This window comes from Rhipicephalus sanguineus, chromosome 5 (assembly GCF_013339695.2).
Source record: "Rhipicephalus sanguineus isolate Rsan-2018 chromosome 5, BIME_Rsan_1.4, whole genome shotgun sequence".
Taxonomy (NCBI): Eukaryota; Metazoa; Arthropoda; class Arachnida; order Ixodida; family Ixodidae; genus Rhipicephalus; species Rhipicephalus sanguineus.
The window spans coordinates 88000054-88027548 of NC_051180.1; the positions used below are offsets into that span (position 1 = coordinate 88000054).

General features: G+C 46.2%; 2 protein-coding genes across 2 annotated transcripts in view; one reads left to right on the forward strand and one right to left on the reverse strand.

The window, feature by feature from the left end:
* Positions 1-27495, forward strand: part of LOC119394807 (trans-1,2-dihydrobenzene-1,2-diol dehydrogenase) — a 175160-nt gene that overhangs the window by 43796 nt on the left and 103869 nt on the right. The window lies entirely within an intron of this gene.
* The window catches only part of LOC119392902 (disintegrin and metalloproteinase domain-containing protein 10-like), a 27875-nt gene extending 380 nt beyond the window's left edge, over positions 1-27495 (reverse strand). Inside the window, exons 1-3 of the mRNA XM_049415579.1 lie at positions 27019-27495; positions 24402-24558; positions 11449-11651 (exon numbers count right to left, since the gene is read on the reverse strand). Of these exons, the coding sequence (XP_049271536.1) occupies positions 11543-11651; positions 24402-24558; positions 27019-27148 (396 nt within the window). The 5' untranslated portion in view covers positions 27149-27495 and the 3' untranslated portion in view covers positions 11449-11542. The remainder of the gene's footprint in view (positions 1-11448; positions 11652-24401; positions 24559-27018) is intronic.

Sequence of the window (27495 nt, forward strand, 5' to 3'; positions counted from 1 at the left end):
CGGCAATAAAGAGAGAAGACAGTGAAGAAGCAATTAGTGCGCAAACGCTCGAACCGACGTCGCGGCCGCGGGGCCGGCGGCACCACGAGCGAGGAAGCGACCGCAAACGGGCGCGGCCATATTGGATTTTTTCCTTTCGGATTGGCTCGCCTCCAGCAGAAATCCAAAATCCAGTCAACTACCGCCCAGCCCAGGAACCGCCACCGTCGCCGGAAGCGGAAAAACGTCCCCATTGGCCCTATGGGTATGTCACTCCACTGGCTCAGTCACTGCGCCGGTGTCATTAGTTCCAACGTCAACGTCGGCGCCAGTTGCAGTAATACTTTAAGGCCTGCCGAGATCGCGGAGCAGCGGGTGGAGCAGCGTAAGGCTCGACGTGCCAAAGCGCAACGTAAACGTCGGCAAGCGGACCCCGAGCTCCGGGCTAGGGAAGCCCAGCTCAAACGGCAACGTCGGCGGGAAACTGCTACGGATGAAACGCGGGCTCGACGTGCGGAAACGCAACGGCAGCGTCGGCAAGCAAGCGCCGCCGTACGCAACGCCGACGTCGAAGCCAAGCGTCAGCGTCGAGCTAACGCGTCGGCTGCGGACAGACGACGCGAGTCCAACGCCCGTGCAGAACACCTCGCTAGACAACTTCAAAGCCCGGGCTTCGACGGTGCCGATGCCCGGTTCCAGCGCTAATTCCTCGACCGGAGCTTCGGGCACAGCTGCAACTTGTGCCACCGACTTTGGTTCGATAACAATCTGACGGAGGTCGGTAGCATGCGCAACGAACGCCAACGGAACGCGATCGTGCAAGTGCTCCGGCTTCGCATCGCCTCATGGTCCCCTTTAGCGGGAGATGGCGTAATTTTGCTAATGATACCGTTCGAAAGAACAGCTTACACAATAGCCATATATCAGAGCGTCATCTCTGTTTACAAGCCTATCAGGTTACAAGCCCAGAGTCAAGCCTGACCTCGAACTAAAAAATCCACTCCTTGGACGAAAGCTTGCAAGCTTTCTTCCCGGCATTGCACGAATGTACTCGAGCTTTTTCGAGTTATGTCCGAATAGTAATACATAGGAACTGCATCGATACAGGAATGTCGCTTTGTATCGATACGATGCCGTGATGCCGCTCCACGATACAGGAAATGTGTCATAGAGCTTCATTACGCGCCGCCAAGGTTCGAAGAGCTACTTGGTTTATCCGTCATTCTATTCGGGTTCAGGCAATTTCTGCATGGTTGCACATTTGAGATCCCGAAGGAAATCGTACGGGTAGAACGCGCACACTTGTACACGTTACAGAAAATAAGCAAGCGATTACAATTACAATTACTTTCTTTAAAATGAAATTCATTACACTGGTCAATCACAACCCCAGAAAAGTAACTGAGCAATTACAGAAATGTAATCGATTACTTTTGAGTTACTTTCCTTCAATATTTTACAGCCATAACACAATAACACAACTTTACTCAAACTACAACAATCTGTGGCTTGCACGGTAGAGAGAAGGCTGGAGGCTTGCGTGAAGGCTGGGAGGCTAACTGTGCCTTGTGTGATATAGTTTTACCCGTTAACTTTCAACGGCAGTTGTTTTTAGGGGCGAAGCTCCTTAGGGTGTGCGTCGTTCCCTCCTCTGTAGTAGTAGTAGTATGTATGTATGTAGCCAGCTTTAGTTTAATGAATTGCTCACTAGATGAGCAATTAACTAGATATCATAATTTACAAGACAATCTCGTAGTGTTCCTTGATTTAATCACACTAAAAGACATACTTTGCGGGCGATATACTCTAGTGAGCTTTCAACTTTTCGTCTTAATGTACATGATAAAGAAATTATTTCTACGAAAAACGCAAAGCACACCTTGAGCAAGATGTTTGGTTTTGGGACGCTTTATGTGCAGTAAACGCCGTGCATTGTTCGCGAAGCCGGAGCACTTGCACGATCGCGTTCCGTTGGCTTTCGTTGGGCATGCTACCGACCTCGCGCCGTGGAACGCGAAGAGGAACGCTACGCGCGTCGTGTCCTCCCTCTAGCCTTGCCGTTAATTCTCGCAGGGCGAGCGGGGAACGCGGTCGCTCTTGCCGCGCTTTCTCTTTCACTCGGGAGCGGACACTTTCCTTGCATTTCACCGATCACAAAGCGGTGATAATGAAGGGACCACGTAAACCAACAGTACAATAAAAGTTTGATGTTTAATATATACACGGTGTTTCACACTCTTTATATGATGTACTGGGCGAATTTCACGGAAGAGTTTCACGGTTTACCGATCATTTCCTCCGGAGCTTTACCCCACTCATCATCATTCACTCCGTGGATATGCTGTGATTTTTTATTGCTGCGGTCGCTGATTGTTCCACGTTTTCTTGTTAAAGGGCCCCTAAACCACCTTCGATATTTTTTAACCGTTTCAAGTAAACACGTGCATCGTGTGGAGAATGCCGTCACGATCAACGATGCCACACGTGGCAGCGCTACGAGCCACGAGCGTGCCATAAATACCAAGAAACAATCCCTACTCCACTCCGAGCCTTTCCGGCTTCCCCGTTGACGGGCGCGACGTCAACATGTTTCATCTGTGATGCTGTCGACAAGCAATGCTTCGATTGGTCGAACAAGAACCTACAACTTCCGGTTAGTGTGCAAGCCAGCTGCCCGCGCTCCTTGCTGTTCTTCGTCGTGTTCGCAAGTGCGTGTGCGCGCTTGCGAATAGGCAACTGCAGCCCTTAACGCAAGTGACAAATAGCTAGCGTACCAGCACAGTCTTGCCTAGTACTGTGATAAGCTGCGCGAACTGCATCAACAGCGGGTACCCGAGAAGCACGCAGATGACGGAGTCGCGGTAACCAGAAGTGGACACCGTTTCCAAGAGTGCATCGGCGATAACATATGTCAAGTGAGATTGGAAGGGGCACTCGACGAGGAAGGCAAAGCGGCTTTGGGAGAGGAGAACACCCCCTCCCCCCGTCTGATTGGACGGGGGTCCCTACAGAGTGGCCGCATATTTTTCAGGAAGAGGAAACCCCCAACGATTTACGTAGAAGACTAATTGCCACATTATTTTGAAAAAAAGTAATTGATTACCGGTAATCAATTACAAGAAAATGTAATTGTAAAGTTAACGATTACTTGTAACGCGCGACGTACAACTCTGCACGCGAGCTACAAGACGCCAGGGGCGCAGCCAGGGGGTTGTGTGTGTGTGTGGGGAGGGGGGTTCAGACCCCCCCAAAATTTTCAATTTTGCTTGCGTATATATACAAGCACGCACACAAACGCACGCACGAACATACGCAAAGTATGGTTGAAACCGCTCCCAGAGCCTGCATTTGCAATGCAGCGAGCGTCGGCGTCGCGAGGCCAGAGAAGGGGGGGGGGGGGCGGGGGGATTAGAGCACGCATCTGCAACGCAGCGAGCACCTCCGCGCCATCTAGGGTTCTTTCTGAGACCTAGAGGTGGCTATGACAGCGCCATCTAGTGAACACTCTAAGAACTAGAGGTGGCTACCTACTCTACTACTACATACTACAGAGGAAGGACAGACCCACACCCTAAGGAGCTTCGCCCCTAAAAATGCGTGTCACATGTACTGGTAAATTACAACTTTAACAACCCAGAAGTAGTCATACAAAGAAAATGTAGTACAAACTTCAAATAATCGAAATTGAACAGTTACAACAGGAACACTGCTTAGAAGATTTTACATCAGAGCAAACCAAACATGGTGACTAAATGAAAAATGGATTATCAAAGAAACAAACAAATTAAGGCACGATTCGCACTGGCGGTGCGAAGCCTGAAGAAAGTGCGGATCTGGGCTTCCTGACTTGTGTGCTTTTTCCTCTTTCTTTCTTTCCCCTTTTCTTTCTCTTTTTCTGTGTCTCGAGTTTTACTATCTTTTTTGTTGTTGTTGTTGTTGTCTCAGACCCTCTGTTTATTTCTGTTTCTGTCTTTGTCTATTTTTTTCTCGCTCTTTCTATCTTTCTTTCTTTCTTTCTTTCTCTCTCTCTCTCTCTCTCTCTCTCTCTATATATATATATATATATATATATATATATATATATATATATATATATATATATATATATCTTGCTTCCTTTTTCTTTCCATCGCTTTCTTTCATTGTGGCCCTCTCCTTTTTCTCTCTCTTTCTTGTGTTCGCTTCTTTCTGTACCTTTCTCTCTCTCTGTTCATTTCTTTCTCCGTCTTTCTATCCTTTTTGGTCATTCTTCTCATTCTTTCTATTTTTTCCTTTCTTTTTCTCACTCTCTCTCTTCTCGCCCGTCAGAGTTATTGCATTCCACACCGGACAAGTCGACGCACGTGTTCAGGGAGCGAAGCAGGAGATGAAGAAGAGAACGAAGAGAGCGCGTGACGGTTCATGATGATGATAAGTTCTGTTCGCTCTGCACGGACTGACGGTCCACTTGAACTGCTCCGCCGTTAAAAATGAGCAGGTGTGGTTCATTATGCAAGAACAACAGCGCTGATAAAGACACAGACCAAGAAAGACGCGACACAGGCGCTGACTCTCAATTACCACCAACTATTACCACCAACTAGCCCAAGTATGTCTTCTAGAGCAGGTGTGGAAGTATGAAGAGTAAGAGAAATGGGAACAAGTGAAGATTTCATACATGTAGGAACTCAAGTTATCCAGAAGAAATGCGAATGATGTTTTTTTGAAGAGATAACGATGAATACTACTTAACATTTCGAGGGAGGCCGCTCCAGGTCGAACAATGATGCGCAACAACCACAGTGTTTTCCATAGTTAGTTCGGGTTAAACACAATAATAAATTATTGTTGGCTGCGAATCTTGCGAATCATCATCTTTAAGAAACTAGGCCATTGAGCTATCCTCAACATAGTGAAGGGCCTCAGTCGATCGATTGCCATCGAATTAAAATCAGTCCTTACTTCGACACTACACACCTTCCCATCGATATCCATTAGAAACAATAGCTTACACAAAGCAGCTTCAGACATTTGTCTGAAACTGCATCGTGTGCATTGTTTGGTAGTCGGAGCTGTTATATTAAAGGACACGAAGAAAAGGTATGAGCCTTAGTCTTTCCACAGCAGTTTCCCATTGGGCCCATCAAATATGCACGCAAGATATCTTCAGGCTGACCGGAGCCAGTGCGAAGACTTCTCAAGTTAGAGCACGTTAGCCTCGCCTACGTGACTTCGGCTCCGACAAAGCATTGTGTTCTCAAAGAAGCCTCTACTCGAAGTTCACTTGACCGAGCTTAGCAGAGCGCCGCCGTTGGACTGAAAATTTCTCACGAAATGATCCCGGCTATCGCGCATACGCAGTGAACATTCCTGCCGCCTTGATACCAAGGAGGTTACTTGATACTATGCTTAGCGATTTTCCGTTACAAGAAGCGAGCGTTAGCCGGCGTGTGCAGTTTTTGTGGTGGTTGCGTGTTGTGCGCTCTTGCCGCCGCGATGGTTAACGGTACGCACCATTCGTTCATCATGCTATGGTGCAAGGATACTTCGAGACCGAGTTCCGTAAGATTCTTCCATGTTCCGAAAAACTATAGGTGAGTATGCGGTTTGCGTTCGCAGCCACACATACGTAGCTTTATTGCAGTTGGGCAACAATTGTTTTTAAACATGGCTGAATCGTGAAGAGCACGATGTTGCAGTTAATATCGCTGTTCTAAGAAGCAGCGAAAATAAAGCACTTTAGACTCATAGTTTAACTCATAGTTTAGTTGCGTCTCTGACATGACTGCGTCCTTGGAAGTGCGTTTTGCATTTTTCGCCTGTTTATCACTCGCCATCGTTTAAATACGCTTTTCTGAGGCTCTGTGTATCTCAGCTTGCACTGTGCCGAGACGACGAAACTACGTTTGCGTAATGCGACTGCGTAATTTGTCTCGTTGGAATTCATAGTTTGCAACTGCTTTCCTTCAGGACGTAAACGTTTTCGGAGTTTTCGAGAAGGCCACAAGTAATGCGTTTGCCCAAGGAGGGGTTAACGACTATAGAATCTGCTGTCCCCGAAGTTTCGATCCGCAACTTCAAGTGCACCAGCTTTCTACTCGGCCCCCAGTGCTTTCTTTCGGTGCGTGAATATTCTATGTATTTACAGCTGAAAACGTACTCTTCGTGTTTATGTATTATCTCTGTAGTTACCTATAGAAACGCTGCTCGAAGAACCTTCATGTGTATACATGAGTGTTGTTGTATTTTTTCTGGTGAACCTTGAGTATTGCAAGTGTTCTATATGCAGAATTTCACTGTTTGCGTTTATCTCAATGAAGTGCTCAGTGTACACGGCGTGACGTTCTCCCTTCAGTGACGTTATCTTACAGCTATGCATTGTATTCGCGGTGAAAGAAAAGCTGCGTAGTAGGCTTATTTCACCTGGCCATTGAGTAATACGCGTTTCTTCGAATGTTATGTGCTGCTGCATAAACTTACCATCGCCTTCATCCCGTTGCCGCCAGCTAATTCTCTAGTGGTCAAGTACCAAATAATGTGTCTCTCTTTTTAGTGCAATGTACTGCTTACTCTGCTAAATTTGCCTTTTCATTTTGTTTATCAGTTTGCTGCATCAATGGGTGCAATATACCATCTGCGACAGTGTTGTGTTATCGGCTGGCGTCCTGGTGAGTAGTGTCTTGTATGTGATTGGCTACCATCAGCAAAGAGGCTTGAGGTGTTATAATGACGGTGATGAATGAGAGAAGGCTCTGAGCTCTGAGAAAATGGCTCATCCAGTCGCTCGCCGCTCAACTCTTTACTTTAGTCTTTCCTTTTACCATGTAAATAAGTTTGTAAAAGTGCCATTAAACTTGTTTGTTTTCGTTTTCGCAACTTCCGAGCATCACATTTTCCTCAACCCGTAGAATTCACTCCCGCTACCAATGGAGTCACTCTCCAAGGCAACACTGACGCCACAACAGTACTCTGCTTCACGAACTATTTCTTCCAAACAGCCAATGCAACTGTATATCATTCGCATTTTGTTTTGAACACCTATAGTCAAACATCTTTGATTTTATGAACTTTCGTGGTCAGTGCCCGTTTTTATTGTTCTCGTTACACTTCTTGCGTGTGTCCCGTTGGTCGAGTCCACAGGACAACATGCTTTCCAATGGATGTAAAAAAATGAAAATTATTATTTCATCATTTCTCTCAATTTTCTGTCTCCCTCTCTTAGTGAACCAGTGGTGAGTAGTGGGATTTTCCCAATTTCTGTGCCACATACCCGTGACTATAGCCATTTATTGGGCTAATTGTTGCCTTCTTCATTTTTAGTGGACTAGTGGTGAGTAGTGGAATTTGCCCAATTTCTGTGGCACGTATACCCGTTCATGATGATGATAGTTTTCTGATAGGCCGCACAAATTACGGCTAGCTTAAGGAGCTTCTCTGTTTAAAAAATTATTCACCTTTTGAAACTCGTGAACCTAGTGACAGTGTCAGCATCGCGCTGTTGAAAAGAGGCATGCGAACATTAGTGGAGGTTGTGGAGCCAAAATGCGGCCGGTATGACGAGCACAGTACTATAAATGAGCACGCCGTAAATCGAGTCAGACTGAGAGGGCCTTCAGTGCATTCAGGACTGAGTGTTGCTAGTGAACATTCTCTCTGCTTTCTCCGGCAGTAGATTTACCTTTCATGATCAATCCGGCTCTTTCATTTTCCTGTGCTGCCCTCTGCCGTTTAGGTAGGGGTTTGGTAGGGGCCGGGAGAACCGGTATTGCCAGAAGCGAAGCCTCCGAGATGAAGAGGCGTTTCGCAACTTCTCTGCTAGGGGACAACGCATGCGCCGGGGCTTCGTGAAAAAGGCAGATTGATGAAAGGTGTTGACATAGGCGTGCGCAGGGTTCCCCATTAGGGGGGGGGGGGGACAAAATTTTGTCGCAGCGCCTGAAAATGGAGTAATGACGTGTTTCTCACAGTGGCCAGCCTTTGGTCCCTGGCATTCCTGGAGTTAAAACAGTTTTTGGTAAACAGTTTTTGGTAAACAGGTAAACAGTTTTTGGAGTGAAACATCAGGGGCATTAGGCCGGCATTATCGTCAAAAAACTGCGTGTTCGTAACCCTGCTCTTCAAACAATGACGGGACAGGTCCGACTTAGTAAACGTATGGGGCAGACTTTGTGCCACCCCCCCCCCCCCTTGGTGATCAGGGGCAGCGGTCGTCCTCCCTAAAGTCCCCAGATTTTTCCCTTTTTGAAGAGAAAGAAAATTGAGAGACTTTAGCCCGTCCATCTGCACCCCTCGTGCGCACCCCTATGGTGTTTGTGACGATGGCTTCGGGAAGACCAGTCAAAAGTGCAATAGCACGTGGTAGTGCAGATGAATGAAAGGATTGAGTCCTTCTGAAAATGCGTTTAGTACTCCGGTTTTCATGCAGACGTCGACATGTGCTCATGGGGTTGTGAAATGGTAAACGACGAGACGATGAGAAGATGGACCCACTTATGAAGTAGACATAAATGTGAAACGGAGCGACGGGCATCCAATGCCCGTGGATCAACTTCTTGCTTAAGGTTAATACCACTGGAATGGCGGTCGTAGTTAGATTATATCTAGCGACCCTACTTTTTGGATCGACTCTATCCTGTTAACCTCTTCACTCTATCTTGTTAACCATAACCACTATAGACCAGCGTGGTGTGTCGTGTTAATGTTTATGGTCTAGTCAATACATAAGAAACCTGGCCAGGGCCACTGTGCCATTTGAAATATACTTAGCATACAGGTCATCACGGAGACGCCGACGGCGGAAATTCGCCTGAAGCGCCATTATAGTCATTTTTTTTTCGCAATAGAGCATTCTAACTGCGCAATACGTCGTGAGATCTGAGAAATAATGCTACTATTTTTATAGAAATGTTCCAGTGCTCTCTTTATATATGTATATCCGTAAACTCTCCTACACCAAGTAACCAAGTAAACGCCCCGTCTTCGCATAGAGGACCATCCTCGCTCTCGGAGCTGCCGGCGCCAGCTATATTTCGTCACGGAGCAGATTGCTTCTATTGGCTGATAGCTGACATAAAAAAAATTACACCAATGCCCACTAAAGGGAACCATGTGGGGACGCGAAGCAGCGCATGGGTCGACTTAAAGTTCCGTTCATCACGGGCACCTTGCCCGATGTTAACGCCTCCTTACAAGTGGAGTACACCATGAATTCACTGTAGTTGCAATAGCTGTTACTCGTCCCGAACTCTTGTTGGAGCACGCCAAGCGGGTTCATCGCGCGTCTGCAGAATCTCGTCCCCCGACGCCATCATGTGATTGCTGAGAGTAAGGGGGAGTGGCGACAGCGTCTTACCCAGCCCCTTACACAGGCCCGAACGCGCTAGCGAGTGCCAGCGCGTTCTGACTAGGATACAACGCGTTGGTTCATCGCGCGTCTGCAGAATCTCGTTCCCCGACGCCATCACGAGATTGCTGAGAAAATGTAAGGGGGAGAGGCCATAGCCTCTTACCCAGCCCCTTGCACAGGCCCGAACGCGCTAGCGCGTGCCAGCACACATGGTTTTGTCTGCGTTACGTCAAGCTAGGACAGCATACGGCAGCCCGGGCCCCTAAAGTGCTCTGCACGTATCATCATCAAGGCAGCCGAAGAATAAGAGGAAGAAGAGTTCTCCTTGGCGCGAGCGCGCGCTCAGATGGCTATGCTAGGTGGTAGGAAGCGGACGGTCGCCAATGTAACTACGGACACAGCCCCGAGCAAAAGCTGCTTCGCATCTAAAACAAGAGCGGTGTTTGGATCAGAAGCGCTCCTCGCCACGCGGTGCCGCCACACGCCGGCGCCGCGCTCTATAGTGTGTTAAAATTACACAGCAGCAACACTAGCGTGTTTTGTAATCGCACCAGAAGTGAGCGAACGCGTTTCATGGTGCGCGATCCAAGCTCATGACGCGCGCTGACGTAGCTTCTCTGCCCCATGTCATCTCTCCCTGTGCAGCGTCCAGTGCGCTTGTCGGGACGAAAAAAAGTAAAAACGCTGTAAAGCGTGCTACAGATCTCTGTAACTCGTACTGCGTACGTACTTGACGGATTCTAAACATTTTTGCGGCAATCGATTCGTGATGAATTCAACTCCGACACTGGAGTCATTTGATGCTTACTTGAAGAATTGTTTCAGGAGCCCTTAATCTAGACTTAGAGAGTAGTAATTGCGCCACAATTTGATGTCCATTCGCTGGTTTTTTTTAGTGCACCTCGAATTTTTTGTTGGTTAGTAAATAAGAAACATCAAAGCTACAGGGCTTCTTAAAAAAATCGCAGACAACTGAGTCACTGGACTGAAATCGAATGATGAAAACATTGCACTGTTTAGGCTGATATATTCGCTGCCGCGTCTTATTTCTTGTTCTGCTTTCCTATTTCGGTATTATTATGCAAAAACTTTTATCTCTTACTTTTATCTTTCTCAACTTTTATTGTGTAACGTTATATTTCTTTATGTTTATTTAGATCTTTTACTCCCGTTTGTCGAGTCTTGCTTTTCTTCCATTCAGGTAAGAAATTGCCATCTCATATCACATTACCACACGTCATACACTGCTACGGAATGTAAGTGGAAACTGCCTAGGAAAGCCTTGCCTTTCATGCAGAGATCGAATGAAGCTGCTCTGCTACATTGTGACCAATATGAATTCACGTAAGCCTGCACGATAATAAAAGCAGACAGAGTCGTTCCAACCTTGAAAAATTCCCAGGGGTGCTGCACGCCTTCCTTGAACGTCTTGGCCTTCGGCAGCCTCGGATTGTTGGTGGGCGTGAGCACGGCACAACAGCGGATGAACAACAGCACACCGAGAAGGAGCATCACACCGATCAGGATCGCCACCCAAGTGTATTGCTGCAGCGGTTTATCGTAATAAGCCCTCAGGGATCCGAGCACACGAAGGCGAACACTGCGCGTGATCTCTGGCGTCAGGCATACATTGTACATGCAGTTGTGCAGAAAAAAAAAATGCGGGACGTTTGCACTAATTTGCGCAAAGCTTGGCACCGTGAAGCTGGTTGATCCTCAGCTCGTTGTGCTGCAGCACGGAAATCACAGTGCGGGCGGCGATTGGATCCAGTGTGCTTGGTCGAATAATCGGCAGCCAAGAAACGACTGTCTCTGAGCCACGTTATATGGAACTGTGGCGAATGCTAGCTATGACCAAGGCCTCGGCGGCGGTTGCTCCTCGGCGCGGCGGCGGCTTGGCTATATTTAGCACAGGCACGGCACAGCAGGGGTTGCTGGTAACGGACATCTTACTGCCAGCTTTAACATTAAGCTTAGCAGTTAAAAATGCTACAGGGATCACAGGCAACACGCAGCGCTGGGTTCATGATGACAGCGAGTCGCTTATTATTAAGGCGAAAGCCTTTGATGCCTCGTCAAACGCGAAAACTGACCGTCGGCGTCGGCGTACGCTGTATCAGAGTACGTCTAAGAGTCCAGCTAACCTTGACCAGCTCGCGCACTCGGTTTGGAACCAGCAGCTGTTGTAGGCGCGCCAGCGGCCCATTCTCGTCCACAATGCGGCACCGGTGAAACACGTCACAGTAGCCGCGGTTCTGGCTGCACGCGGCGCCGCGTTCCCTCTTCAGGCCGCACAAAGACTGCAGAGCGGGTTCCTTGCATGTGTCCAGGCAGGGGCCCTCCGTACCTGCGTTGTTCGCCGGCGTCGGAGAAGCGTCATAAAGGCAAACGACATCTGCCGGACTGGTGACATGGCCTGGTTACTATGGAAGTCCACCGTTCTGTCTACACACGGGTCACCGTGGCCTGGGCCCAGTGGGCATGGACAGATTGCGGAGACAGCGAATCAACGGGCCGATCCATGTCGGAGGTAGAGAAGGCTTCCCACAATGCAAACTGGACTAATATTTGCGGCTCAGTGTTTACTTTTTCACAATTCAAGGGTAAAATGCGCAGTTTAATCACATCATGTGCGTGCTTGAGGGAAGCTTGGAGTTTTAAAACTATAATAACACATAAGTGCCATACTGTAGCAACCTGAACTCATCATACTGGGACTAAAGACGTACAAGAGAAAATACGAGAAAAAACTACAATATTCACAAAAAGAAACAGAATACTGCACGTGTGTGGGGGGATGGTAAATACAACACTAAGTGAGAGTATGTTACGTTTACTTTAATACAATACGCAAACACTATTCGCACAATACGCGTGCAAAACAGTCACGACCTCAGCAGCACCGAGCTGGAAGAACATGACGATGCGCATATCTTAGATAATTCCCGCTCAAAGAGGCTTCGCTAATCTTTAATTTTCCTTATATATGCTTTGGTCTTTAAATGGCAAGTGCTCAGTTGAGGTGACTGCGCAGTTGGCTCCTCCTGCCTTACAATATTGGTTTATTTCAAAAGACTTAGTTACGGGTTAGTGCACGCGGTTTCTTCTCTGCTTCTTTGCATTTATTGTATTGTTGTTGCAATAGTGAAAAGAGGTTCCTACAAGCACTTTGCTGTTGTTATTTTTCTTTATTTACGAAAGGACCCACAGCGCCTTCATGGGCATTACAGTCGAAGGCGGGGGGGGGGGGGGGGGGGGCGCATTACATAGAGAAAAACATTACGGGTTACGCAGAATAAAACACCCCAACATATTCATGCCTATGCTAATACGTGGTTTAGCGACTGAACAAACACAGCATTTGAAGTTATATTCACAGTATCACTTGGCAACCGTTTCCAGACTCAAATTGTAATGGGGAAAAATGACTTTCTAATCGTGTTAGTTTTACATAATGTTTCTTTCTCGTTTAGTTTGTGATCCACTCTCGTACCGGACTCCTGCAAATACCTCAAGCGATCAATCCCTGTTCTTGAATGATAGATATCATGGAACAATTTCAATTTATTAATTAAACGTTCTTGTTACTTCCCTCGATCATCAATTGCTAAGATCTGCCACGTACACGATGCAATAGTTTGCATGGAAGCACTGCTTTGGAGGTTTAGGTATTGCCATCCTCCGCATCTCTGGAATAGTGTTCCCTTGGGGAACACCTCACCTGCGTGCTTGCAATCCACGAGACACATCTCTGCCGGACCGCTGGCGCCCGTGGCCAGTCGTTGGCAGTCCTCATAGCCAAACTTCTCGCAGATCGAACCTTCGCAGCGACCTCCCCGGCACACCTGAGTTCCGCGGTTGCATTCGGTCAGGTTCGCCCGGTGCAGCGGTTCGGAGCAAATGGCCGCCGCTCCGGTGCAAGCGCATCCGAGTCAAGAAACGATCCTCGAAGAACTGTTCTACAGCTTCCGAAAATTGAAAGCTGCTTTGCAACGTTCAAGCATACTACGTATGTTGCTACCCGCACATCGTTAGCCTTACATTGAAAGCAAAATATGACAGACCTGACTGGTACTCAAGGCCTAGCTCCACTAGGCCATTGGAGACAACTTCACCGCGATGCCAATCTCGCCTATCGTAAGGTGACGCGCCGAGCACTTGAAACTTGAAACTTTGTTACCAACATTCGGGATGCTGAGGACCGTGGTCAAAAAACCTCTAAAGGGCTTGTCTAGGACCGTGACCCCTTTCAAATGGGCGGCATAGGCAACATATTTCTTACAATAATACTGCACTAATGGATCAAATAAGCTTACTGACATAGTTACCACAAATCTAATAAAGCAGCAAGAGTGAAAAAACAAATGAAAACTTCAAACTGAGAGAAACAAATACCAATTGAAAGACAATAGAACGTTATACAAGTAATACAGTTACTTCCTTTCAGTGAGGTCAGTGGAAGAGGAATATTTTTAATGTGACGCCTTCTACACTTTAAAAAAAAAAAGGGGGGGGGGGGGGCATATGACTTTTTTGTGAGTCCTGACTTGCGACGTATACGACTCTCTTGAAAGAGACACGTTAACTCTCTTAGGAGATCACGATACTCTCGTCGTAGAGCCGTGGAACCCAAAAGAGAGTTAACGTGTCCCTTTAAAAATAGTCATATGTGTAGCGAGTTAGAACACGCCGACAACATTAAGACATGCTCTGCTTTTCTTTTTACAGTGTACATGACAAGTAAACAGGAATGCTTCGAGCTAAAATGCTTCGAGCTAAAATTAGGAAGAAGGTGTACGGTGAGGTTAAAGTGAAATTGAACCAAGACACGCCATATAGCAGGAAACTGTAATGAATATGAAAAACACACCACAAAATGAATTATCTTAAAAAGTACACTTTGTGTGATTCCAAGTACTTACTCGCATTATACCAAGACGCGCTATTGATCGCTAGTATTACATAATTCCTGCCTAACCTTGGGCTACAATTCCGTTTTGTAACTATTTAATAGAATAATTCTGTGCTACCGTGTTTCTGCCTGACCATATTAAATGCTTTGCACACAACGACACTCTTGCGTAGTCTCGACGGTAAAATTGTGTAAAGATGTGTTTTAAAAAAAATATGTACTGGCTATCCCGGCCGTGCGAAAGTAGGCGCCTAGCGAAGCACTTAACGATTACGATCAGCTCTTAATAATTATAATAATAACGATAATAGGAATAATAATAGGATTATTATTATTATTATTATTATTATTATTATTATTATTATTATTATTATTATTATTATTATTATTATTATTATTATTATTATTATTAGTCCCGCACCATGGCTCCCAGTCGGGATGCATGCTTGCTATGCTCCTGCCCGTTTTTCGGTAAGCAGCAGTTTTTCCGCTGTGAAAATTGCTCTAAACGTGTTCATGCGAAGTGTGTAACCTGGCCTGATGAAGAGCTGCAACTTCTGAAGTCTGGATCGCGCTCGTTTTGCTGCAATTTATGTGATCTGAGCCGTGCTGCTGGTAAGCCTAGCGAAGGCAACTCGGCGGCGTGCATCGATGAGCATTGCAGCTCTCAAACCGGTTCCCTCTCCACGTGCACCCCTCCGGATGGCGATCTCGCCGGGCTGCGCCGCCTTCTCCTCGACGCTTTGGAGGGAATCTCGTTCCTCAGCGACGAGGTATCCCAACTACGCGAAGAAAACGAGCGCCTCCGTAAGGATCACTCCCGCGGTGTTGAACAACAAGCCCGCGTGGTCGCCTCCCTTCGTGCAGAGGTCCCGCTTCCTGCGTGAGGAGCTGACGCGCCGCACGGCCGGAGTGGCAGTGAAGGCACCTGTGATCCCCCCAGCGCATGTGATCGTTGAGCGATCAGTGACTTCCGAGCAAGCTGCCTGCTCTGAACCACCTCTCTCCAAAACTCTTTCATCTTCGAATTCGCCGCCAGCTGACGTAGACACGTCCGAGCGTGGCAGTGTGATGCCTGCGACAGCCTCTTATGCAGCGGTGACTGAGGGGGAAAGAAAGAAGAAACCCGCCTCTTTTGGAGCTATGACAACATCGAATATATCTGTAGCTCAACGGCCACAACGGCCACAACGGCCAAAGGCCATTTTTGTCACGAAGCTGAGCCCGGACACCACTGTTGCTGACATCAAAAAACATATTGCTTCATTCGATCTGTCTCCCATCTCCTGCCGGCGACTTCAAACCAAATTTCAGTCCTATTCTTCGTTCTACATCGAAGTCGACAAGGAAACACTACAACGCCTGAATGACCCTTCGATGTGGCCCCTCGGATGCCTCTTCAAGCCATTTCGTGGGGAGCTGCGCGATGACATGCTTCATACCTCTGAGCAAGTGACTGGAATCGAAAGTGCCGTGTAACGTAGACATATTCTACCAAAATGCTCGTGGTCTACGTACCAAGACACGAGAGTTTTTCTCTAATGTTCTTTCGTCTTCTTTTCCTATTATTGCTATTTCTGAAACCTGGCTAGGCACTGAAATTCCCTCATCTGACTTTTTTCCCCAGACCTACACCACCTTCCGCAGTGACTGAGATTTCAGTGAAACCAAGCAGAAAGGCGGTGGCGTGCTGATTGCCATTGACAATTCACTGAAATCCGTTAGACGGAAAGACCTAGAAACTATCGAAGAATCCATTTGGCTAGAAACCAACACTGAGCGCAGTGAAAAATTGTTGATTGGATGTTTCTATTTACCGCCCAGCATGTCCCCTGCCTCGTTTCATGATGTCATGTCTTCCATTGAACTTGTGGTATCTTCTCATAGTGGGCACAGAATTATTGTTCTTGGGGATTTCAATGCACCTGGAATTGACTGGAGCACGCTTACTTTTTCTCATTACAATCATTTCATAGAGAAAAAGTGCAGCCTGCTCTTGGACTTTCTGGCGTTTAATTCCCTACTGCAACATAACTCAGTCGTCAATTCCAGTGGCAACGTCTTAGACCTGTGTGTGTCAAACGATCAACCCCTTGAAGTTTCCTGCTCCGACATCTCTCTTGTACGTCCGGACAAATTCCACCCACCACTTAACGTAAGATTATCCGCATCAGCCGAAACAACGAGCTTCAGCAGTTACGTAAACAAATCTCCGAGATTTGCCTTCAAGCGAGGTGATTACACGGGCCTCTATCATCACTTGTCTACCGTTGAGTAGTCACAGGTTACTGACAAAACAAATGTTGATGAGCAGGTTGATCGGTTTACGGAGCTTGTACTGAGCAGCATGCGTAATTTTATTCCCCAATATACACCTAAACAACGTAAATATCCCCACTGGTTCTCATCTGAACTTATCAGTGCACTGAAGCATAAAGATCACGCACACAGGAAATCTAAATGTTCTCCATCCAGCGAGTGGAAGGAAGAGTTCAGCTTCTTTCGAACTCTCTCTAAACGCCTACATAAACGGGATCATAGTTCGTATATTGAATTCTTAGAAAAAAGCGCCTCTGACAGGCCGGCTGAGTTTTGGAAGTATGTACGTAAACGGTCCAGCAAAAGCGGAGAGTCCTTCAGACTACTGGACTCAAATGGGGTAGAAGTGCATGCCGTCGCTGACTGTTTTGCCACGCATTTCTCATCCGTTTATAAGGCCTCAGACTCTAGCACTGATATCAGACAACAGCCCAAGGCGGTTAGCTCATCCAGTGCTTTGTCGCTGGATGAAAATCTTATCTGCGAATGCAATTAAGCGCTTAAAACCATCCTTATCATGTGGGCCAGATGGCATCCCCTCCGCCATACTAAAAGCTTATGGTAGTATATTTGTCCCAGTACTAACTACGATATTTAATAACTGCCTGGACACTTCCACATTTCCTAGCATGTGGAAAACTGCTCGTGTTTTTCCAGTATTTAAGTCGGGCTCTAAAACAGATGCTTCTAATTATCGCCCGATTTCTCTACTATGTGCCGCATCAAAGATCTTCGAGCTGGCTCTTCACGACATATTGTCTTTTAGTGTGAAAAACTCAGTGATTCCTAATGAACATGGTTTTCTCGCTGGCCGCTCAACTACCAAAAATCATGCTAGTTTCATGACGCAGATCTCCACACCTATTTCTCAGAGAGGACAGGTTGACGTAATTTACTGTGACCTGAGCAAGGCTTTTGACGTAGTCAGCCACACGCTGATTATGGTTAAACTTGCGCACTTTGATGTTGACTTGTCAGTTGTGAATCTCCTGCAGAGCTATCTGCTCAATAGATATTGTTATGTTGCCGTAAATGGCCAAACGTCTTCTTTGTATAAAGTGACTAGTGGGGTCCCTCAAGGGTCGGTATTAGGCCCACTCCTATTTTTAATTTACGTTAATGATGTTTCTTTTGCCATTCGTAATTCTTCTTTCCTCTTGTATGCCGATAACATCAAGATTTTTAAGGAAATTCATTCAGTTAACGACTGTCGCTTGCTGCAGTCAGACTTGCGCTCTTTTTCCGAATGGTGCGACGGTAATAACCTTTCTCTGAATACCTCGAAGACAAAATTCATGTCTATCACTCGCAAAACATCTAGCGTGTCATTTCAATACTTTGTCAATTCTGTGCCGTTATGCAAGGTTTATGAAATCAGTGATCTTGGTGTTGTTGTTGACAGCGCGTTAAACTTTTCTTCTCACGTTAAGCGTGCTGCTATGCGGGGCCTTCGTTCTCTCGGATGTGTTTGTAGAATATCTCGAGAATTCAGGTCTCACATGGCCCTACACAAATTGTACACGGCAATATGTCTTCCGCAACTTGAGTATGCGTCCGTGATATGGAATGGCATTGCTCAATCCAGCGGTAACACCATTGAACGAGTCCAGAAAAAATTCCTCAGCATATATAACCATCGGTTTGCTAAAAATGACTCTGGATCTCGTTCAAATACTGCTGAGTCATTATCACTGCCATCACTTCACTGCCGACGAAATCGTTCTGATCTCTTATTTCTTTACAAGCTAGTCCACGGTATCATATCCTGCCCTGTACTTCTCAATTGTGTTAATTTTCGAATTCCGCGTAAGTTAACCAGAGAGAACAGACCGTTTCATGTACCCGCCTGCTTCTTCCTACACTCTACCGTTCACAGAATACAAAGTCTTTATAATATTAATTTTCTTGATCTTGACGTTTTTCATAGTCCACAATCATTGTTTTTATCCGAGCTTTGCACTGTTTTGACATAGTGTGGCACAATGTACAAAGTCTTCCCTTCTCAGTCTTTCCACATAGCTGTATATATGCAATCTAATTTTTTATGCCCCGTCAATATTTCTCGTGTTGTCTTATTTTACTCCTCCCCTTTTGTGTTCATTTCTCTTTGTCTACGTGTTTTTGCTCTTTTTATTTCTGAAGACTGTCTGTATTGTATTGTTTATTTTTATTGATTTTTTTTGCGTGCGCCTGCACAAAGACCTCACGGTTGCTCCTGGGCACGTTAAATAAATGATTGATTGATTGATTGATTGATTATTATTATTATTATTATTATTATTATTATTATTATTATTATTATTATTATTATTATTATTATTATTATTATTATTATTATTATTATTATTATCGCACTACCTTCGGGGTCGGCCGCCATCCTTTTTCTGATAGGAAGAGGTAGGACGGCACGAAAAATCATGACTAACTAGAGGCTAGCAGCTTCGCGGGAAAGAATAATTAAAAAAATTACCAGCCAGGTACTGCAAGCTGTATTTTTGTTCATAAGCAATATGCAGATATTCGGCAGTTAGTTAGGTTATGTTAGGGGTTATTTTGATTTCTGCTCAACCAGAAGTCGCGCTAATTCGAAGCTGCATCTCTCGACCATAAATTCGCCTTTATTACTTCAATCTTATGGCTGTACAAACCTGTCTCCGCTCAAAGGATATCTGCAGAACGCCTCATGCGTGCATTCGGTCTCAGCGGCACATCGATGCTGAGTGTTGATGAAGTGACAGTCATCTGTGCAGCAACTGCCAGCAGACGGACTGCGCAGACAGATGAAAGCAGCGAAGTAGCATCACTTGCAGTAATTGGTCTAATATTCACCATCGGCCTTTTAGGGGCGAAGAGCTCTAGGGTCTCAGCTTGTCGGCGTGTCATGTCGTCAAGGTCCATCATAAACGGGTATGCGCCACAAATATTGGGTAAATCCCACTACTATGCATATTATGAGTTCAAGGTTCATCGTTACTGCCTAAAATATTATGCTTGGCTTAGCAGCGCTGTGAGAATCCCTGACAAAGTTTACCATGGCGCTCAAGTTCCTTATATAAAACCAGATACACAAAGGTGGATCTCTACGGTAAAGTCATCTATTTGAAACACCACTTCTTGAAACATATCTGCAAAGCATAGGTCGGCAAACTCACTACTCAAACTCAGATCGAGCCGTGAGTGAGTCCGGGTGAGTAATATTTTGGTGAGTCTGAGTCCGAGTGAGTCCAGTTGCGGAACATTTTAGTGAGTCTGAGTTCGAGTGAGTCCGGTTGAGGAAAATATTGGTGAGTAGTTCGAGCGAGTCCTGAGCGTAAAATATATTTTTTGAGTGAGTCTGAGTGAGCTCCACCTTTTATTGCCGACCTATGTTCCTATCTACTCATCTTCGAAATTATTATGAGCCTTATATCGGCTTACGTTTACACTCAAGATTATTCACACATATCTCAACGCACTAGCGTTCATGCGCCACCTCAATATTCATTGATCAGAGGCGTGAGTGGGAGGGGGGAGGGGGGTGCCATGACCTCCCCCGCAAGCTATTTGACGGCAAGTTCTTGATAAAAATATCTCGTGTGAGTCACGTATTTCACAAGAATGTCTTTACTAGATTGAAACCATTGATAACTCGTATTTGAAGGTACAAGATCAAAAGGCGTGTCGTAGAGCACCGATTATGAGAGATATTAGCCTTAAAAAGCATTGACATCAGGATCGGAAAAGCAAATTTTACACAGACTCATGAGTCTACTCACTCAGGCTCACTCAGACTCCGGTCACGCCGTGAGTCTGAGTCTGAGTGAGTCCGGCTGAGTAATATGTTGATAAGCTTGAGTCCGAGTGAGTTCGGTTGAGAAAAAGTTTAGGGAGTCTGAGTCCGAGTGAGTCCTGTTGAGAAAAAGTTTGGCGAGTCTGAGTCCGAGCGAGCCTTTAGAGCAAAATATATTTCTTGAGTTAATCTGAGTGAGCTTCAATTTTTTTCGCCGACTTATGCTCCGAAGTGATGGTGCTTTCCTCGCCACCGGTCCACCAAAATGAAGGCAACAGTTAGCCCAACATATAGCCGACGACGTTAGTGGAGCTGAAATACCCTTCCCTACCTGCCGTAGGGAACTGAAACCGGCCATGTAGGAAAGAAGTAGAAGAAGAAGAAGAAGTAGTAGTAGTAGTAGAAGAAGAAGAAGAAGAAGAAGAAGAAGTAGTAGTAGTAGTAGAAGAAGAAGAAGAAGAAGATGATGATGATGATGATGATGATGATGATGATGATGATGATGACGATGAACCTTAGGGTAAGCTGCATTCCGATGCAGTTGTCAGGCGACGTTAGTGGAGCTGAAACACCCTTCCCTACATGTCCGGTTTCAGGCTTGACAACACTAGTGCCTCATCAAAACATCTCTCTCAAAACAATGTGGCCAATTACCTCGGTCAGGCCCTTCTCTCTCTTCTTCCTCTTCTGCTGTCTCTCAGTGCCCATTAGCAGCGATTTTCATGTGGGAAACGCCGGCGCACACCGCATGCTCGCCCCACCCCAGGTTTCACGTTATTGGAGCTGAAACACTCTTCCCTACATGCTTTTGTTCTTTCTTTTTTACTTCACGTTAGAATCTACAGTGTTCAGCTTGCAACTTGTTGCGCCTGTTTTCTTATACTGTTTGGGCTAATTACCCAAGCATATGACCATTATAAACGTTGAAGTAATAATTTTGTCCTTGCTTCAGCATCTGTATTTGCATCAATGTACCGTTTGTTTTTATCAATACGAATGCATATTTCAACTGGATCCGCAGATATCTTATGTTACTTCACTTTCAGCTGCATACTACCTTCCATAATCTCACACCTACGTATTTACTCGACTTTTCACCTTATGTTCCTATTACTGCTCGTTATGCGCAGGGGCGCAGGCCTCGTCAATCAAACCTGAATATGAATATTTTTTTGCATCCACCCGTATCCATTTGATTGATTGATTGATTGATTGATTGATTGATTGATTGATTGATTGATTGATTGATTGATTGATTGATTGATTGATTGATTGATTGATTGATTGATTGATTGAGTGATTGATTGATTGATTGATTGATTGATTGATTGATTTCAATCATTCTACAGCCGGACTATCATTCTACATTCTTCATTCTACAGCCGGACGTATTGTCCTGTTTGTGCTCATTTGGTCCCTACTATTAGTGGCAGTTATGTCTCATAGCAAGTGACAACTATACCAAGATCTTTTGCAGTTATTAGCGCACAGCTTGTCCTCCGCCAAATAAGCACGAGCCAGGTCTGAATGATACGTACGCATGGGAAAAAAATGTCCTCGGATTTCTTTTTTTCCCAGCAACACCTAGTACGAAAACGAATTGTCAACCCACTGCGGTGTAGCTTAGTGGCAGTGACGTTATGCTGCTGAGCTTAAGGCCACGGGTGTTCGTACCCTGTCACGGCAGCTTCACTTCGAGAGAGGCGACAACAAGAAAACCGCTCATGTACATGCATTTGGGTTCATGCGAAAAAAAACAATAAAAGAAAGGAAAACCCGGTGGTCACAATAATACAGAATACTTCGCTACGGGGCTGCCTACTCATTTGATCGTCGTTTTCCTCACGGGTTACCGTCAAATTTGCTTGCCTAATTCATTACAGAGTCCTAATACACGATTTTCCTTTCTGATCCACCCTGTGTATCAGCGCGTTTTGTTGTGTACGATGCTGAGCGATTAAAGGGGTCATGAAGCACCCCTTGGGCTGATTGAAAAAACACATCCTGCGGAAAGCTGACACGGCTATTAACTGCTCTGCCAAATATTACAGTCGTGCGCGCCGCGTAATGGCCACAAGCGGAGCGCGAAGTTGCCGTTTCCCCAGGCACCCTCTTTTCAAACAGAGGCCGGTTCTCACTCTCGTCGGTGGGCGGGGCGTCTGTCCGCTGTACGTCGCAAGAGACATAGCATGCTTATTGGCCGATAGCCGACGTAAATCGAGAGCGGCGTTCGGATCAGATGCGCTTCTTGCCGCGGGGTGCCGCCACTTGCCGGCGCCGCACTCCTCAGTACACGGTAGCCGCACTCGCGCAAGCGAATCACAGCGGGAGAGCGATCGCGTTTCATGACGCGCGCTGGCGTAACTTCTTTCCCCCATGCCATCCCTCCCTGTCTAGCTTCCAGTGCGCTCGCCGGCACGAGAAAAGAGAGAAAGCGCTGGGAGCGTGCGCCAAACCCCCGTAACTCCGCTGATTCTTGACGGATTCGAGAAATTTTTGCGGCAATCGATTCGGGAGGCAGTACACTCCGATACTGAGGCCATTAGATCATTACTTGGAAAAGTGGTTCATGACCCCTTTAAAATGCTATGATACGCTGCCTTGTTTGTTGCACAAAGTGTCGTGCAATATGCACAAATTGTTCCACACGATGAAGTCCATGGTAAAAATAATGCATTGCGGCAGTGTTTGGCCTTGAGTGCTTATCACTGGTGACGCTAAAAGACGCACTGCAGCGCCGATAAATGGCGTAATACGTGCAGATTATAGCGTACAAAAGCGATGAGTTAAGCGATTTCTTCGTAAAATGCAAACATACCACGCCCTATAATGCGATGCAAGAAATAAAACACTTATTGGACGCGACAGTAGACTTTTTTGTATTAGGTGAGCTTCAAAAAAAAAAAAACGACTTACGAGTGCGATACAAATAACTGTAAGGTATCTTGCTTACCGCCGAAATTTATTTTTAGTGCGTCAAAAGTGTACAGGAACTTCAATGCAATATAGCCTTCTCGCATACGCTATTTCTTCGAGTGTTTCTCTGTTTATCTCGTAAAAGCTTCTCAAATGGGTGAACACGAAGGACTGAGCAAATGCACAGGTAACAACGTCGATATATTGAGGGCGTGCGTATACACCTACTAAGTTCACCTATAAAAGCCGCGAGTCGGCATCTGCACATGTAAAGGCCTCGGTTACAAACACGCAAGTTTAAAAATTGGGGGACGCTTAAGCTTCGCCTTTAAGAGTTGAACGCGATAGCGATATCCTGCCCCTAGTGCGCACTTCGAACACTACGAGTGTTTAACAGAATGCGCGCAATAAGGTGTGCCTTATGTAATGGGTAGCATGCTTTAAACCAGGAGCAATTATGCGCGAGAAACTTTTTCGAAGCTGCGTTGCACCCACTACGTGGTCTTAAGGGAATACGCGTAGTAATGTGTGTCCCTTTTGTAATGGGTGGCTCTCTTTACCACCAAGTCGTTATGATATTGACGTGGTGTGACGCCCGATGGCAATGTACGCTTGTACCACGCAATATTACTGCGATATTATATCTCGTACTGTGACACCTGTATACAGGACGCGTATTTTTGGGAAGCATGAAAGTTACTTTCAGTGCAGCTCCAAGCAGAGGCGTGGCTGTGTGGTAGAACACCTTCTTGCCACGCAGACGGCCTGGGTTCGATTCTCACTCGGACCCAACATTTTTATTATTTATTTTATTTGCAGCTTTTTCGATTTTTCGGTCACGGACAAGATGATGATTTTTCGCTCACAACCAACGGTGCCGGCGCCGACGCCGACGGCGGAATTTCTGCGATACGAGCTCTTTAACGCTATCGCGTTAAAACACGGTCAACCACGCTTCATTTCAACAAGTACGCAACCAACTAAACACAAACCAACCCCTTCTTGACCCTTTAAAAAATGTATAAATAAAGCGGCGCTCTGAAATTTGTCGTCACAATTTCCGCGCTTAACATCCTGGGTTTCGCTTTCGGCTTTGCTCTTCACTCGCAAATGACATAACCTCGGTGATTGGTTGCGTATCTTTATAAACGAGACCGCGCGTGGAATGGGCGTCGACGCACCTGCACTGCATATTCGGGCGCAGCGTGCAACCTGGAGCACCGTGCGAGTTCTTGCGCGCGAAGCAGCACTGGTCGTGGCAGTCGTTCTCCTCGTAGCCGCAGTCGCACTGCTCTTTGTCCTCACGCACGTTGTTACCGCAGAAGGAATCCTGGTGAGCTAAGAGGGACACGACGACTAAGTTACACAGGACAGGACAACTCGTAAAGGCACGCTGTTTGAAGAACTCGGTTTAAAGAATATTTCTATAGTGTAGTATCTCGAACCGGGTGTTGTATCTATATGCTAGGATGCGTGAGCATTACGTTTCCTTGAACTCGAATGACTGCGCTAGTCTGACCCGTCATTGTCATGCATGTGGTTGCCACCCGCTTTTCAGTAATGTTAGCTGCCTGAGAAGAGGAATGAGCAAGGAGGAACGTGAAATGGTGGAGGCATACTACATGAACTGTCTAAGCAGACTGTCGATTTGCCTCCTTGACAAGGAATTTGGTATTTTGCAAAAATGGCAAGAAGGATGATTGTAGTTTTTTTTTACACCTGGTGACGTTTTAGGCGATAATGATGTACCGCACATGCGTTGTGAGGTTTCTTGAGTAAATGCTTCCTTTCAATAAAGGCACAGTTGTTAGCACCAGCGTTGTGTGCGTTTGCTTCTTTCTCAAGTCCAGTGAATTTGCTGGCTTTTCTTCAAGTATCTCTATAGTGTAGCCTATTCTGACCTTCTACATATTTACGGGATCCTGCGGTCGAAAGATCAAGCAGGGGGACATAACAAAAACAAATTGGCATAATAAATTCAATGAAAAGAATGGAAGCAATAAAAACGTGGTGAAACAACAGAACACAGTATAACAAATAAATACAGTTAAATGACTAAGATATTGCAAAACATAACTAGGCGAATATATGCAATGTGAGACAGTCACAATAGATTGTTATGTGTGGTTTATGAACATGTATGGTCATTAGTACAGTAATATGTATACGTGATTACTGAACTCTAATGTAGACACGCGCGTACTGTAATTTGCGAGTACGTAGTTGTCTGTGTTCTTTCGAATTAACTTCGTAACGTTTATTCTCACTCTGTACACGTATACGTAATTGAAACCGTATGTCGCCATACATGCAAGATGTACAGTACACATTGATGGCTAGCAGACGACACCAGGAGCAATCGACACTGAACGTGCTCCTGATGGCAACTCCGCTCGATTTCGATGGGCATATTGCTTGAACATTCAGTACAAATTGCTTTATGAACTTGCCCACTAATGTTTCAATAACTCGAGCAGGACAGACTGGCCGGCAGCGTCGAACAACCTTCACGTAGCGAGCGCGTGCGCGAAGAGCGGCATCCGAGTCCTCTCTCTGACGTCACACGCGAGAGGGCGCCACTCAAAGAGCTTGAGGCGAATAGTTACACTGTGACGCACCACAGATGCAATCCGAGAGCTCTGCTCGCGCGCGGAAGTAGGGGCGGCAGGTTTTGTGGCGAAAAGAGACGAGCCGTGGATATTCCCAGTTACGATAAGAGCAGTGGCGCCGCTTGCCGTTGGTTTGGAAGCCTATGCTTGCGCTCATCTTATCACAGCGATAAGAGCAACTCTACGCAGGCAACGTTTACACTCTGGCGGTAGATTTTTGATATAGTAGGCTTGTCGCGCCGGATGCGAGTCTTCTGGCTCAGTTGAGTCCTTAGCGGCTCTTGCCGAGCGTCCGTCAGGAAGAGTTCGCTGGCAAAGAGTGGGTTTACTCGCCCAAAACGCACGGCAAGACGCACATAAACGCGATCGAGTCAGGCTGTATGAGACTAACTTCTTAAATGCCCTGCTCGCATCGAGTTCAAATGAAGCACCATCGAGTGGCTGGCGACTCCTTTTTGACTGCATGAGTGTACGACCGCTAGTAAGACCTAGTCATTAAAATTTCTTTAAGCCCTTCTAGACATGGCTGAATGGTCTCCATAGTATTTTTAAGTACTTGTGCTTGGGCGACCTCGTTTCTTCTTACTTTCCGCTATAAGTAATATTAATTTTCCTTCCGCAGAAGTGGTAGCTCGCATGACATGACGAAAATAAGGAAGCCGTTGTTTTCATCATCCTTGCTTCATAAAACATTCAGGATTAATTTCTCTTATGACCGGGAGATTTGCTCGCTGATCAGTCCACTCGATTCTCAGAACCCTATGCCACCAGCACCATAGATACGGCAAATCTAACCTGTTTTCTTTCGTATTTACGCGAGGTGCATGACACACCCGCACGTTTCACGGGACTGACTAGGGCATTTTTTTTTTCGCAACATGAACTTTAATTTCGGGACTGACATATTTATCCTTAATTGCCTTTGAAAGTGCGCAACGGTAATACCGCGTTTACGGTGCTCAGCTGCTGAACCGAAAGTTGCAGGTTCGATACCGGCCGCGGCGGTCGCGTTTCGATGGAGGCGGAAAGCTGGAGCCCTCCATTACGGTGTGCTTCAATAATATTGTGGTTTCGGCGCGCAAAAAGTAAGATATTATTAATATAATCTTCGATGATCTACCCATTCTAGTTTAGGCAAACGCAGTTACTTATGGCACGCCCATGAGCAATAGGGGAAGGCGAAACGTACCGAGGAAGCAGTTCTCCCGGTCGTACTTGCTTTCGAGTATGAAGCGCACTAGATGCCCTATGCTGCTCCGGCTGCACGGTGAGAAGAGCCTGTTGTTCGGCTCCAGCCCGGTGGTGGCTCGTGGATACATGATGTAGTGGCCCCTGGGGCTGCCAGGGGTGCACTCCGGCGTTTCGTCGTGCTGTGCGTTACGCGCAAGCCAGAAACGTGACTTCAGATGTTGCAATTTGCGAGCAGCGGCTACGTTAGAGCGGCTATTATAAGACACAGGAAAAAGTCAGAGTCCCTTTAGGCTACGCCAAGAAGAGCACAGGCGAAGGGCTGTGCGCTCAAGAGATACTAATTTTCAATCGATTGCATTGTTCCTCCCGCTGAAGCTTCTTGCACCTCAAGTAGTGTTGTACCACCACTGAAATCGGCCCACCTTTGATCAAGCGACGTTGCAATAACTACATCGGATGACGTCATATGACGTAA